We start from the raw sequence: 15,461 nt of genomic DNA on the forward strand, positions 1-15,461 counted from the left end.
TATGGCTCAAGGCGTCGATCTTCTTGCCCTCTTTATCAGTTGGGGCAGAATGGGATCCAACTTTTTGCTTAGCTGATATCTCTTCAGCTTTTAGGGAGGACAGAGCAAGATGGGTGAAAAGGAAGGGGCTTGCTGAACTCTGTACATATTCTCAACTTTCCTAGATGTGGCAGGAATAGAAGATGTTTCTCCCAAACTGATTTTGCTATTTCTAAGATTCCCTCTGAAAGTGGGAAGTTCGCAATCCATGGAGTATCAGGATAGAGTCAACCTAGGATCTTATCACAGGGTCTAGGGTCTATAAACATTATCTGGATGTCTAATGATTGTGCCATTTGCACCATTTGTTCAGAGTAAAGATGCAAGTCCTCACTTGTGGACACAGGGTCATGGTCTCCAACAGCATTGTCAGGACAGTCCTGAAGCCTCCTCCAAACTGGCTATGGACCTGTATTTCTCCTCCTCTTTGGAACCATAAGCAATCAGTCCTGAGCAAGAGGTCTGGTTTGCAGGTGCCTGCAGCTGTTCCATCATCTCCCCCATTGGTTCCATGCACAGTTCCAACCAGCCTTGATGAAACTCAGAAGAGTGGCAGCAAGGATATTGTTGCTATGATCCTGAATGTGCCTGCTGAGAATGTGGGGCAGAAGGTCCTGGAAGATATTCCACAGGCACATCAACTGAAGGTGCCAGTTTGCACACCAACGGTGACAGGCAAGTGGGAGATGGAATGCATGGGTAGTATACCATCTGATCTCTACAGTGGTCTTTAACCAGCTCCAGTTCCTTTGAATCCAGCTTCTTGTTCCAGGTGCTTGGTTGGTTCTGTTGATACCAACCAATGAGTCTTATGTTTAGACTTTGACCTGTGCTTTGGTGGAGGTTCAGAAGAGGCCCTGGTTGGAACTTTCTTGGGTGTCCTTGGGAATGTCTTTGGTTTGGATCTAATCTTGGAACCAGGTGGGTCAAAATCACTGATTGAGGGTAGGAAACACGGTTGGCAACCATTCTGAGGGCTGAAAATACAGGCTGTTCTACTGGGACAGCTGTCTTTGCTGCCGGGTTAACCATTGTAGAGAGAGCCTTTTCACATAAAGCGAGGTGAGCAGCACAATCAGCTCTGGCTTTTGGGGTAAACTGCTGGCAGATCTTACATGCTGATACATTATGGCCGTCCCCCAGACACAGCAGGCAACAGGATCAAGAGGAGCACTTTTTGAACAATGACTTTTTTTGAAGACCAAACCCCCTGCCAGGAGCTAACTAAGAATTGTTCTTCTCCAACGGTGGCAAAGAGAGAACCGAGGGAGTCTGTGGAGCCACTCCTTAGAGCTTGTGACTGCTGGGTGGGAAAATATCCTCAACAGATACCATCGTGATTGGCTCCTCCTGGTCTGTTACTAAGCTACCTAGAAAATCTTCTGCTGGCTGGCCTGCACAGTCCCATGTGGGACTGCCAGGACAACAGATATGAATAATTAGTTATCTGAGGGCTGAGACTACAAATATGTAGAGATGTTTACATAGTAACACACAGCTCTATCTGGCTGGTATTGGGGGATAATTTCTAAAGTGAAGAAAGTGATTTGTAGGCAGGCATAACTTAGGCACCCCCCCTTTAGTAATTATGGCACTGATTAATTGCCACCTCACCACTCTCAGTCTTTTCAACACAGATTTGAATCCTACCCCAGCCTTATGTTCTGCAGCATCTCTTGAGAGGATAAAGATTGGTATACTTGCAGCGCAAGTCAGTGGGCTTAAAAGGATGAAACTGTGCTTAGTATTGCAGTATTGTTCAGCAATGGACTTTTAATATGATCACAAGCAAATCACTTATACCTGGATTGCTGATGCTTCGCCATGTTGCAGATATATGGCTTGTTCTATGCATGCCTATTTGTGATAACTACTACATGTGAAAATTGAAGATGGAAGGCAGTAATTGGCACTAAAAACACAACTATATTTTACATTTAGTAATAAATTTCCATGTTTAAGTTTTTATTTCTTGTCTGGTAAATAGCCTTTCTCTTCAAACCCACAATTGTGACTACATAGAGATACAATGTGCCATATGTCTCACCCCATGCCACTGTGGGGCTCCCACCTATAACATCATCAGGCCATGTCCAGTGTGGGGATCTGGCAAACCTAGCTGCCCTTCATATACTCGTTCCTCTCATCATAACACTCCGGCTCTGAGGCTGATTAAACTTTTTTTCAGATGCATCTAAGAAACATTAGTGGGGCTGTTTTGATACTGTTTAGGCACTGTGCAAATTTATGCTCGCCCACGGAGCCAACTGGACCCTGAGTGGCTTCGGTAAGCTCTGCAGGATATGATGCCCCCTGGTGGGTTGCTAGATGAGCAAGTAGAGGACTGGTATTCCTGGCTCACTACAGCCATCGATGACATCACCTCCGGTGCCCTCTTTGCTGCCGCACCAAAGTGGCTCCATGGTATACCCTGCAGAGGATGAAAAGGCAGCTTAGATGGCTAGAGTGAGTGTGGTGGCGTTCTTATGACGATGAGTCAAGAACTTATAGAATGTTTATGAAGGTCTATGAGAAGGCAGTGAAGTCTGCTAAGAAGGAATTCCATGCGGCCTCCATTGCATCTGCGAAGTTGTGCCCAGCCCAATTGTTTAGGACAATTCAATCATTAACTACGGTGCCAATAGGCAACCAAAAGGTTAGGGAATTGGATATTGGCTGTGAGGCCTTTGCAACCTATTTCACAGAAAATGTTCTGACTTTCCGCCAAGATCTTCCAGCCACAGTTGATATGGTACGTGAACTGGAAGCCCGCTGTCCATCTTCGGACCCTTTTTTAGACCAATTCAGTTTGCTTTCTCTGGAAGATGTGGACAGGATCTTGGCTGCAGTGAATCCTACCACTTGTCCTCTAGACCCATGCCCATCCTGGCTTGTTAAAGCGGGTGATGCTGATGTCTGGAGCCCTCTGGTTGATATTGTCATCAGAGACTTTCCCTGTTAGGCTCAAAGAGACAGTGGTGCATCCGCTTTTAAAGAAGCCATCTTTGGACCCCATGGTCCTGGCCAATTACCACCCAGTCTCGAATCTTCCATTTCTGGGTAAGGTACTTGAGAAAGCGGTGGCAGAGCAGTTCCAAGCTTTCCTGGAGGATACTTCTATCCTTGACCCTTTCCAGTCCGGCTTCCGCCCCGGTCATGGTATAGAGACTGTCTTGCTCTCGCAGATGACCTCAGAAGGCATCTGGATCAGCGCTGCTGTTACTGTTAGATCTTTCAGGAGTGTTTGACACATTCAATTATGATCTAATGACCCACTGCCTTGTCAACATAGGAGTTCAGGGGCTTCCCTTTCAGTGGTTTTCCTCCTTTCTCCATGGTCAGGGACAAAGGGTGGCCTTTGGTGAGCAGACCTCCATGCGACACGCACTCGAGTGTGGTGTACCGCAGGGAGCTATTCTCTTGCCAGTGATGTTTAACATCTATATACGCCCCCTTGCCCAGATTGCTTGAGATTTTGGGCTGGGCTGTCACTAATACGCGGATGACACCCAGCTCTATCTGTTGATGGATGGCCATTCAGACACCACTCTGGATCATCTGACCAGGGCTTTAGAAGCCATGGCTGGATGGTTGCAACCAAGTCAGCTGAAGGTTAATCCAACCAAGATGGAGGTCCTGTACCTGAACTGTGGGGGATTAGAGTCAGGCCTCCAACTCCCAACCCTGGATGGTGCATCTCTTGTGCCAGCTCAGAAGGTGAAGAATCTGGGAGTGATTCTGGATGCCTCACTTACCATGGCGGCCCAGGTCACAGCAGTTGCTCTATCTGCCTTTTACCATCTTCAGCAGGCCAGACAGCTGGCACCCTATCTATCCCCCCAAGGTTTAGTTACAGTGATCCATCCAACAGTCACTTCCAGGTTCAATTACTGTAACTCACTCTACGCAGGCTTGCCCTTGGGGCTGATCTGGAAACTCCAGCTGGTGCAAACTGGCAGCACGGCTGCTAACTGTGTTGCCTCTACGGGCAAGCATTCAGCAAGTGCTGCACCAGTTGCACTGGCTGCCTATTGAGTTACCGGATCTGCTTCATGGTTCTGGTACTGACATTTAAAGGCTTATGTGGTCTTGGGACCAACATACCTGAGGGACTGCCTTTCCCCATATACGCCTCAGAGGTCGTTGTGATTGGCTACGCAACACCTCCTGACCACCCCTGGGCCAAAGGACATCCAACTTGCCTCGACCAGGGTCTTTTCAGCCCTGGCCTCTGCCTGTGATGAACTTTATTTATTGTTTCCACTTCTTTAATTTAATGTATTGTTTTAACTCTGAACTGTAGGTTTTATTGTTGTTGCTGTATGTTGTGATCCGCCCTGAGCCCGTTTACGGGAAAGGGCGGAATATGAGCCTACTAAACAATAATAATAATAAATACTTTTTATTTATATCCCGCCCTTCCCACCGAAGCAGGCTCAGGGCGGCTCACAACACATAAATACAATGTACAATAAAACCATACACGGTAATTACAGTTACAATTATATAAAATCATCCTTAAATCATTAAAACAAATTGTATTAAAATTAACATTATGGTGCTATAACTAAGGTCTTCTGTAAAATTCAGTGGCTAAGACATATCCAGCGAGACTTCCTTGGCTCAGTATTAAGTGAAGGCTATTTTAAAGAGTTAGGTCTTGCAGGCCCTGCGGAATTGGTCTAAACATCGCAGGGCCCGCACCTCCTCTGGGAGTTGATTCCACAGTAGAGGAGCTGCTATGGAGAAGGCCCGATCCCGGGTAGTCTTCAGTCTGGCCTCCCTTGGCCCAGGGATATTCAGCTGGTTCTTTCCAGCTGACCTCAGCGCTCTCTGGGGTTCATATGGGGAGAGATGGTCCCTCAAGTAGGCAGGTCCTTGGCCATATAGGGCTTTAAAGGTAATAACCAGCACTTTGTAACAAACAAACACAAGTAATGTTTGCTTTCTAATTCAAAAAGTTTCTGTGGAAGCCTACCATAGGAAGCACCTATGAATGTCCTTCTTATGAGAAGAGTGGTGAGCCTGTATCTTCTATATAGAATAGATTTCCTGGGTGCTTACCAAAGGTTGTGTATGCTTTGGAATAGGAAACTGTCTCTTTCACCAGAGAGGTCTTTCTAAACAGGGATTGAACCTGTAGTATTGATCCACAAACTTCCCTTTGGAGTTGTTGTGAGGGCGCCAAGGTCAGCGGGCAAAGCTTTGAATCACACCTTTACCCAGTACCTCAGGAGAACCAAAATTAACCTTGTCAGAAATAAATGATGGCGCAGATATAATTTTAAGTTCAAAACAAAGAATAAGTTTTATTATATACAGATAGGCTGGGAAGTTAATCACCCTTTGGGTGAAGAAGTACCTCCTTTTATCCGTTCTAACCCGACTGCTCAGCAATTTCATTGAATGCCCATGAGTTCTTGTACTGTGAGAAAGGGAGAAAAGTACTTCTTTCTCTACCTTCTCCATCCCATGCATAATCTTGTAAACCTCTATCATGTCACCCCGCAGTCGACGTTTCTCCAAGCTAAAGAGCCCCAAGCGTTTTAACCTTTCTTCATAGGGAAAGTGTTCCAAATCTGTAATCATTCTAGTTGCCCTTTTCTGCACTTTTTCCAATGCTATAATATCCTTTTTGAGGTGCTGTGACCAGAATTGCACACAGTATTCCAAATGAGACCGCACCATCGATTTATACAGGGGCATTATGATACTGGCTGATTTGTTTTCAATTCCCTTCCTAATAATACCCAGCATGGCGTTGGCCTTTTTTATTGCAATCGCACACTGTCTTGACATTTTCTGTGAGTTATCTACCACGACCCCAAGATCTCTCTCTTGGTCAGTCTCTGCCAGTTCACACCCCATCAACTTGTATTTGCAGCTGGGATTCTTGGCCCCAATGTGCATTACTTTGCACTTGGCCACATTGAACATCATCTGCCACGTTGACGCCCACTCACCCAGCCTCAACAGATCCCTTTGGAGTTCCTCACAATCCTCTCTGGTTCTCACCACCCTGAACAATTTACTGTCATCTGCAAACTTGGCCACTTCACTGCTCACTCCCAACTCCAAATCATTTATGAACAAGTTAAAGAGCATGGGACCCAGTACTGAGCCCTGCGGCACTCCACTGCTTACCGTCCTCCACTGCGAAGACTGTCCATTTATACTCATTCTCTGCGTCCTATTAATTAGCCAGTTTTTGATCCACAAGAGGACCTGTCCTTTTACTCCATGACTCTCCTTCTATTGGCTGAGGCTTCTGGTCCCCTGGGGAAGGAAAGAAAGAGCCAGAGCTTCCTTTGCTCAGTTCCCTGGATCCCATGAGATATAAAGAAAACACCTTTAAGATCAACGAGTGCTAATGTTTTAAGCATGTTTTATTTTAAGTTGGTTTTAAAAAACTATAAAGTTTATACCTCTGCTACCTGGCATTACATTTTATGACACACCTGGCCCATTTATGTCAGATCCGGCACTCATAACAAATGAGTTTGACACCCCTGGGTTAGAGAATGATTTAAAAGCAGCTACAGAATTAAGAAAGCAGCTAGACAAAATAATTGTGTCGTAGTAGATGGTTTAATGATTGGGTCAATATGTGTTCAAGTCAGGAGGAAGAGATTGGTTTTTAGATATTCTCAGTGACTCTGCCATGGAGTCACTGAACCTACCAGGGGAGAGGTGATCCTGACCTTGGTCCTAAGTAATATCCAAGACCTGGTGAGAGATGTAAATGTGATAGCACTGGTTGAGAACAGTGATCATAATGCTATTAAGTTTAACATGTAAATAGGGAATTGTCCAAGAAGATGATCACAATTACATCTAACTTTAGTAGGAGTAACTTCTCTCAAATGAGGGGGTTTGTGAAGAAGGAAAGGTAAGGAGGGTCAGATCCCTTCAAGAAGCTTGCAAACTATTTAAAACTAAAATCTTAGAAGTTCAGATAAAATGTATATCACAGGTTAGGAAAGGTATGAATAGGTATTTTAAAAGGCCTGATGGTTAACAGGCAAAGTAATGGAAGCAGTAAAACATAAGAAGGCTTCCTTTAAGTGATGGAAGGTTAGTCTGAGTGAGCACAGGCTTTGGCAAATTAAATGCAAGTTGGTGATCAGACAGGCAAAAATAGGCTATGAGAAACGTATTTCAAAAAAACATAAAGACCAATAATAAAAGTGTCTTCTAATACATTAGTAGCAGGAAACCAGCCAGGGAGGCAGTGAGACCCTTGTATGACCAAGGCGTAAAAGGAGTACTAAAGGTTGATAGGGGAATGGCAGGGATGCTAAATGTTTTTTTAGTTTTTGCCTCTGTCTTCACTGTTGAAGGTGGAAAGTGCTTGCCCACTCCAGAACCACTGATATCGGGAGAGGTACTGAAAGACCTGAGTTGGATTGAGGTGATGAGAGAGGAGGTCCTTTGACTGATGGACAAACTAAAAACTGATAAATCACCAGGTCCAGATAGCATACATCCAAGAGTTCTTAAAGAACTCAAATGTGATCTCCTGACAAAAATATACAATCTAATCACTAAAATCTGCCAACATCACTTAGGACTGAAAGGTAGCTAATGTTACCCCAGTTTTTTAAAAATGTTCCAGAGGAGATCTGGGGAATTACAGTCTGGTCAGTCTGGTGTCGATACTGGATAAATTGGTAGAATCTAATATTAAAGATAGAATTAGTAGGCACATTGATGAACAAGAAAAAAACTATTGAGGAAGAATCAACATGGATTCTGTAAGGGAAGATCTTGTCATACTAACCTTTTACAATTCTTTGAGGGGGTAAACAAGCATGTGGACAAGGGTGACTCAATAGATATTGTTTACCTAGACTTTGAGAAATCTTTTGATAAAGTTTCTCATCAAAGGCTCCTAAGTAAAATCAGCAGTCATGGGTAAGAGGATGAGTCCTCTTGTGGATTAAAAACTGGTTAATTAATCGAAGACAGAGAGTGAGTATAAATAATAATAATAATAATAATAATAAATAGGCAGTTTTCACATGGGAAGATGGTAAGCACCATTAATGATCTGGAATTGGAAATAAGCAGTGAAATGTCTAAGTTTGCAGATGACACTAAGTTGTTCAGGGTGGTGAAAACCAAGGAGGACTGTGTGGTGCTCCAGAGGAATTTGTTGAGGCTGGATGAGTGGGTATGAAAGTGGCAATTGAGATTCAGCATGGGCAAGTGCAAAATAATGCACATTGGAGCCCAAAATCCCAGTTATAAATACACGTTGATGGGGTCCAAACTGGTGCAGACTGACCAGGAGAGAAATCTTGAGTCATGGTAGATAACTCACCAAAAATATTGACTCAGTAGGTGACTGCAATAAAAAAAGGCAAATCCTATGCTGGGTGTTATTTGGAAGGGAATTGAAAAGAAATCAGCCAGTATCATTTGTTGTTGTTGTTCAGTCGCACAGTCGAGTCCGACTCTTTGCGACCCCATGGACAAAGTCACGCCAGGCCCTCCTGTCTTCCACCATCCTCTGAAGTCTGCTCAAATTCGTGTTTGTTACATCAGTAACGCTGTCCAGCCATCTCATCTTTTGCCGTCCCCTTCTTCTTTTGCCTTCTGTCTTTCCCAGCATCAGGATCTTCTCCAGTGAGTGCTCCTGCCTCATTTGCTGGCCAAAGTATTTGAGCTTCAGCATCTGACTTTCCAGGGAACAGTCTGGGTTGATTTCCCTTAGGACTGACTGATTTGATCTTTGAGCTTCTTGACCCTTATACAGATTTCTCAGGAGACATGTGACGTGGTCTGGTACTCCCATCTCTTTAAGGACTTGCCACAGTTTGTTGTGATCCACAGAATCAAAGGCTTTAGTGTAGTCAATGAAAAAGAAATAGACGTTTTTCTGATACTCCCGTGCTTTCTCCATAATCCAGAGAATGTTGGCAATTTGATCTCTAGTTCCTCTACCTCTCCGAAACCCAGCTTGAACTTCTGGTAGATCCCAATCGACATACTGCTGAAGCCTAGCTTGTGGTATCTTTAACATGACCTTGCTGGCATGTGAAATGAGTGCAATGGTGCAATAGTTTGAACATTCCTTGGCATTACCCTTCTTTGGGATTGGAATATAAACTGATCTTTTTCAGTCCTGTGGCTACTGTTGCGTTTTCCAGATTTGTTGACATAATGTGTGCATAACTTTAACAGCATCATCTTATAGGACTTTGAAAAGCTCAATTGGGATACCGTCATCTCCGCTCGCTTTGTTGTTAGTAGTGCTTTCTAAGACCCATTTGACTTCACAGTCCAGAAGGTGTTGTAGATCTTCATAGAACTGGTCCACTTCAGCCTCTTCTGCATCAGTGGTTGGGGCATAGACTTGGATTACTGTGATATTGAATGGTTTGCTTTGGATACGGACAGAGATCATTCTGTCATTTTTGAGATTGTATCCCATTACTGCCTTCCTCACTCTCTTGTTAACTATAAAGGCCACACCATTTCTTCTATGGGACTCTTGCCCACAATAATAGATGTAGTTAAATTCGCCCATTCCCATCCATTTTAGTTCGCTGATTCCCAATATGTCAGTGTGCAGTCTTGCCATCTCTTGTTTGACTACATCCAGCTTACCTTGATTCATAGATCTTACATTCCATGTTCCAATGCAGTATTGTTCTTTGCAGCATCGAACTGTTCTTTCATTATCAGACACATCCACAGCTGAGCATCCTTTCAGTTTTGGCCCAGCTGCTTCACTCTTTCTGCGGTAACTTGGACTTGCCCTCTGCTCTTCCCCAGTAGCATATTGGGCACCTTCTAACCTGAGGGGCTCATCTTCCAGCGCCATATCTTTTAGTCTTTTGTTACTGTCCATGAGGTTTTCTTGGCAAGGATACTGGAGTGGGTTGCCATTTCCTTCTCCAGTGGATCGCATTTTGTCTGGGTTCTCAGCTGTGGCCTGACCATCTTGGGTGGCCCTCTACGGCATAGCCCATAGCCTCACTGAACCACACAAGCCCTCTCGCCACGTCAAGGCAGCAATCCATGAGAGTATCATAATACCCCAGTATAAATTTATGGCGTGGCCTCATTTGGAATACTGTGTACAGTTCTGGTCAATACACCTCAAAAAAAAGATATAGCATTGGAAAACGTGCAAAAAGGGCAACTAAAATGATTAAGGGGATAGAGTACTTCCCATATGAAGAAACTTTAAAGAAGTTAGGGCTCTTTAACTTGGAGAAATCATGACCGAGGGGTGACATGATAGAGGTTTACAAAAATATGCATGAGATAAAGAAGTACTTTTCTCCATTTCTCACAATACAAGAACTCACGGGCACTCAAATTGATACAGTTGATTTAGAACAGATAAAAGGAAATACTTCTTCACCAAAAACGTAATTAACATGTGGAATTCACTGCCACAGGAAGTGGTGGCAGCTACAAGCATGGATAGCTGCAAAAAGAGATTAGATAAACATCTGGAGTAGAGGTCCATTAGTGGTTATTAGCCACAAGGTATAGATGGAACACTATGTCTGGGGCAATGATGCTCTGTATTCTTGGTGCTTGGGGGGCGTTCTTGAGTTTGGGCCCCACTGATGGACCTCCTGATGACATCCATGTTTTGGCCAGTGTGTGAGAGTTTTGGATGGGATGGGCCATTGGCCTGATCCAGCACAACCTTTGTTTTTATGTTCTCTTAACATGCTGTATTAAGTAGCTTAAATGCTATGCCATAGAACAAAAATGCATTGTAACTTCTTGATTCCCTTTTAGGTCAGTCGAACGTATTGCTGTGGAACCTACAGAGCAGGTCCGATGAGGCAGATCAGCCTTGTTGGAGCAGTGGATGAAGAAGTTGGAGACTATTTCCCAGAATTTCTTGATATGTTGGAAGAATCTCCATTTCTTAGAGTAAGCATTATTTTTGCTATGTACTAACATTTATTATTTAAAATTAGCAATACTAATATCTGTAATATATTACTAATCAGTAATTGAATAGCTGGAGAGTAGAACAAATAAAATTAAGTATTACGTACATTTTTGCATGACCAAATAGTAGCTCTGAATTGGATCCAAAACAGAGTTCAAAGAGCAGGTCTGTCCCTTCATGCCCCTCAAAGTAGCTTCTTTGTGGTAGGGGGACTCTGGGAACAGCATGATATGCAGTACAGGAGGTCGTAGCTCCAGCAGAATTGGCAGAATCATGCTGTAGTCCCCCTCTCCCCAGCTGCATACTGTACTGTTCCACAGCTTCTGGAGAGCTGTTTGTAGGAGGCAAAAGGGGTAGAAAGGGGTAGAGAGAGATGTTTCATGAACGTAGTTACTAGGGGTGTGCAATTTTTTTAATCGGTGTTTTTGAGTTTGGGTCTATTGGACCAAAAAATATTCTGGTATTTCCAAAAAAAACGCGATTCCAATACTGATTTAGATCCACGATTTTTTGGGAAATCCTGAATTTGGCAGGTCCAATAGAACTGAGAAAAAATATTGTGGGTTTTTTTTTTAAAGCCATCCTGATTTTGGGGCTGGCTTGGCTTCTCGTGCAGCGTGGTTTAGTCTGCACTGCAGGAGAAGCTGGTCCCAGTATCTGCGTATCAGATTGCTCCCTGTGACACAGCAGCTTCTAGGGCTGGTTTCTCCTGCAGCCCAGTTCAAACCAGGCAGCCCAAGAAGCCAGCCCCAAGCCAAATCAGCTTGAACAGTCTGCTCCCCCTGGCACAGCTGATCCTCAGACTGTCTTCTACAGTCCCTTTAAACTTTAAAGAGACTGCATTAGATACCTGACAAACAGCTGAGAGGCAGAAGCAGATTGCTCTTGCCTCTCTCTGCTGTTTACGGATCTACTGGTAATTCCCAAATATGTTTGTCTCCCCCCCTGCCCAATTTTCCTAAGAAAACTCAGAGATATCTGGGATGCTGAAATATCCCTGAAAAATATTTTTTGGATATATTTTCTGCTGAGGTAGATCTGAATGCATACCGCTATTAATTATCAAATCTATTTATTTATTTATTACTTTACATTTATATCCCGCCCTCTCCGCAAGCGGACTCAGGGCGGCTTACAGTATCTACTGTATTAGGTAGGTGAGAACTAGCATTTTATAGAGATTTCTTTTGATGTTATGCCGGGGTCAGTATGTGCATTGTTTTTTGGATTAGCCAATTAAGATTTCTTTTCTGGTCTACAGATGACTTTGCCCTGGGGTACTCTTTCTAGCCTCAGACTTCAGTGCCGGTCACAAAGTGATGATGGCCCCATAATGTGGGTAAGGCCAGGAGAACAGATGATTCCGACAGCTGATATGCCAAAGTCCCCATTCAAACGACGCAGGTAATACTATTATTATTGAGGTCTACATTTTAAATTGGGAGAAAAATTAATAATCATGTCTACATCATTGATCTTTTTTTTTTCTGATCCTGGTACTGAAACCAGGTCTGTCAGTCTCCATCCCAAACATGTTACTGAACACATTTTTTATTTACCCTTACTTCCTTTTTGCTCACCATCTTGTGCTTTTGTTATGATCAGAGAACTGTTGCTGCTGTGTAAAGTGTTATGAATCTTGATACTATATGTAAACAGTGTAATTTTGTTTGTGCATTGTATATATCCATCATTTTAAATGATGTCTTAATGATGTCATGTTTTGATGTTTGCTGGGAAACCTCTTTAGGTAGAAAGAAAGCATAGAAATGTTTTAAATAAATTGTCCATTCTTGAGTAGAGCATAATATTTGAAGCTGTCTGCCTTGATCTATGACGGGGTGGCCAAACTGTGGCCTGGGAACCACATGTGGCTCTTTCATACATGTTGTGTGGCTCTTGCAGCCCCCAGTGGCCTTTTGGCTGGGTTGGAGAATGCATTTAATGTTAAAGTTTCTTTCTTTCTACCTCTACCTCTCTCCTCCTTTCCCCATCTTCCTTCCTTCTTGTCTTGCAGCTCTTAAACATCTGACATTTATTCTGTGTGCCTCTTACATTAAGCAAGTTTGGCCACTCCTGATCTATGATGTCTCAGTTGCTTTTTTGGTTTGGGAAACTAACCTTGTCTAATTATTTTCTCTGGAAACTGAAAATGATGCAGAAGCAGGCCCTTGAATGCTGTGCACAAATAAGTGCTTAGAATGGATCAGTATAATGCATCAGTACAATTTATGACTGACACTGTAGTCTTCTTGTGGGACATCTTTGAGGTTATGATCATGTGAAGTGATTTGTGTTTAGTTATGCATGTCTAGTTGTCATTTAGGTTAACAAGGTACAAGCAGTGCAGTAAAAAAATACCAGGCTGGATCTAGGGGTGTGCATTCAGATATAAGCTGAAGTTACTCAAAGTATCTGTTCTGGATCAGCATGAGGATATCTGGAATGACCCAACATGCTGGAAATTCTGGGAGTTATCCTCTGGAATTGTGGGAGTGCTTCAGTGAGACTAGGAGTGGGGAGGAGAGTAGAAGTTGGCCCTGTCAAACAGCTACTTGGTACAGCCTAGTCAATTTAAATTTTAAAAGGCTACTTTCTGTGGGAAGCTTCTGAAGAACAAGTCTATTTCCATAGAAAGAGGCCAACTGGATGGCTGTATGCTGGGGCCAGTTTCCTCTTGGTCCCTCCAAACTCTTGCTGACTTGGGTGTGCACCCTCAAAATTGTTGTAGTTCTGGGTGGCTTTTTAAAAGAGGGCATGATTTTGAGGTGCTGAAATTACTATTCTGGAAAATAATTACAGAAGCAACCCCTCAACACCAAACTTCAGCATAATGAGATCATGCCATTTAAAAAAAAAACCCATGAGAAGTAATTAAGAGTTTAATCTAGACCAAATCGGCAATTTCCACAAATTTCCCTCTGCACACCTCATGTCATTCCACAAACTCCACTGTCACTCAGGAGCAGCATTTCATGGAGATCAGTGGGAGGCAGCAAGTCCCATACTCTGATGAAAAATTTAGTTTGGATGTATCCTTCCATCCTGTATGTGTATAAAATAAAACAATCCTTTTGAATATCATTAGGTCTGGAAAGTAGAATAATTCTAAGCCTGTCAGTTGTACCCCTTCCCCCCAATAATTCTAATAGTTTTCTCTCTCTTCATTTCATTTAATAGATCAATGAACGAAATAAAAAATCTCCAGTATCTACCTCGGACCAGTGAACCCCGTGAAGTTCTTTTTGAAGATAGAACAAGAGCACATGCTGATCATGTTGGGCAAGGGTTTGACTGGCAGAGTACAGCTGCTGTAGGAGTGCTGAAAGCTGTACAGTTTGGTGAATGGTAAGTGTAGTGGTGGTTTAGTACCAAAATGGAATGTAGACAGACTTCTTTCAAATAATTATTGAAGGCAGACATGTAGAAACATTTAAAATCTAACATAGTAGTGAAAGTAATTTAGAATATAAATCCAGTTTTCTGCAGACTAATATTTTTACTTTTTCTTTGAACTGCAATTTGCAGGAATGCTCCTTGTTTTTTCTGCACACTCCTGAGAAAGTTATTTGGCATGTTTCACTCTCATATTCCAAAGCAGAACTGATAATTCTTTTTGGTCTGTGTGCACCACACAAATGAACTCTGTGCATGCACAGAGATTTGACTTAGAAACTCCTAGAGCTAAGCGTGTGAAATCCTCCCTCTTTCAGTCTGAAATTCACTTGTATAAGCCTGAGTGGGAGACACTGTGACCCTCCTCAGTTCTTTTTTTTATTGCTGCAGCGCACCAAGTGGGAACTTTTCTGAGTTCTCTTCTCTGAACTTCTCCTTTAAGAAACATTTCTTCAGTTCTTAGTTTCTTCATTTTGGGTTTTTTTTTAAAAAAAATCACCATGCCTTTGTGAGGACAAGTTATCCTCCATCAGCCAGTACAAATGCCTTTTATGCCTTTATAAGAGCCACAGTGTTGGGTGTATAGTTTGAAGGGGTATGATGGCAAGTTCTCTAAATATTTTATATCTTCCTTCCTCTAGGAGTGACCAGCCTCGTATAACCAAAGATGTAGTTTGTTTCCATGCAGAGGATTTCACTGATGTAGTTCAGCGACTTCAGTTGGATCTACATGAACCTCCAGTATCACAGGTGCTTAAAAATTCTCTGGTTGAAAGTTCTACAGTGCAGGTTTTCCCAAAGCAACAGAGGATCTTTGATTCTTTACTCCCTGTTAAACAAGGCCCTTCAAATATGGAATACCACATGGGTGAAACAGAGAAACATGCACATTTTCTAGTAAAGACTTAAACTTTGATCTTGGATACCTCCTTGACTATGGATGCCCAAGTCATGCATATTTCCAAGCTGGTGTTTTTCCATCTACACCAAGCTCAGCAATTGGTCCCTTACCTGTCACACCCTTACTTGGCCAGAGTAATCCATAAAATGGTCACCTCCAGGTTAGACTACTGTAACTCACTCTACTCTGACCTGCCCTTGA

General features: G+C 42.9%; 1 protein-coding gene across 1 annotated transcript in view; it reads left to right on the forward strand.

Annotated features, from left to right (window-relative positions):
• The window catches only part of RSBN1 (round spermatid basic protein 1), a 60,491-nt gene that overhangs the window by 38,019 nt on the left and 7,011 nt on the right, over positions 1–15,461 (forward strand). Inside the window, exons 3-6 of the mRNA XM_060231206.1 lie at positions 10,804–10,941; positions 12,225–12,367; positions 14,144–14,311; positions 15,001–15,109. Of these exons, the coding sequence (XP_060087189.1) occupies positions 10,804–10,941; positions 12,225–12,367; positions 14,144–14,311; positions 15,001–15,109 (558 nt within the window). The remainder of the gene's footprint in view (positions 1–10,803; positions 10,942–12,224; positions 12,368–14,143; positions 14,312–15,000; positions 15,110–15,461) is intronic.

The sequence above is a fragment of the Heteronotia binoei genome, chromosome 2 (assembly GCF_032191835.1).
Source record: "Heteronotia binoei isolate CCM8104 ecotype False Entrance Well chromosome 2, APGP_CSIRO_Hbin_v1, whole genome shotgun sequence".
NCBI classification, from domain to species: domain Eukaryota; kingdom Metazoa; phylum Chordata; class Lepidosauria; order Squamata; family Gekkonidae; genus Heteronotia; species Heteronotia binoei.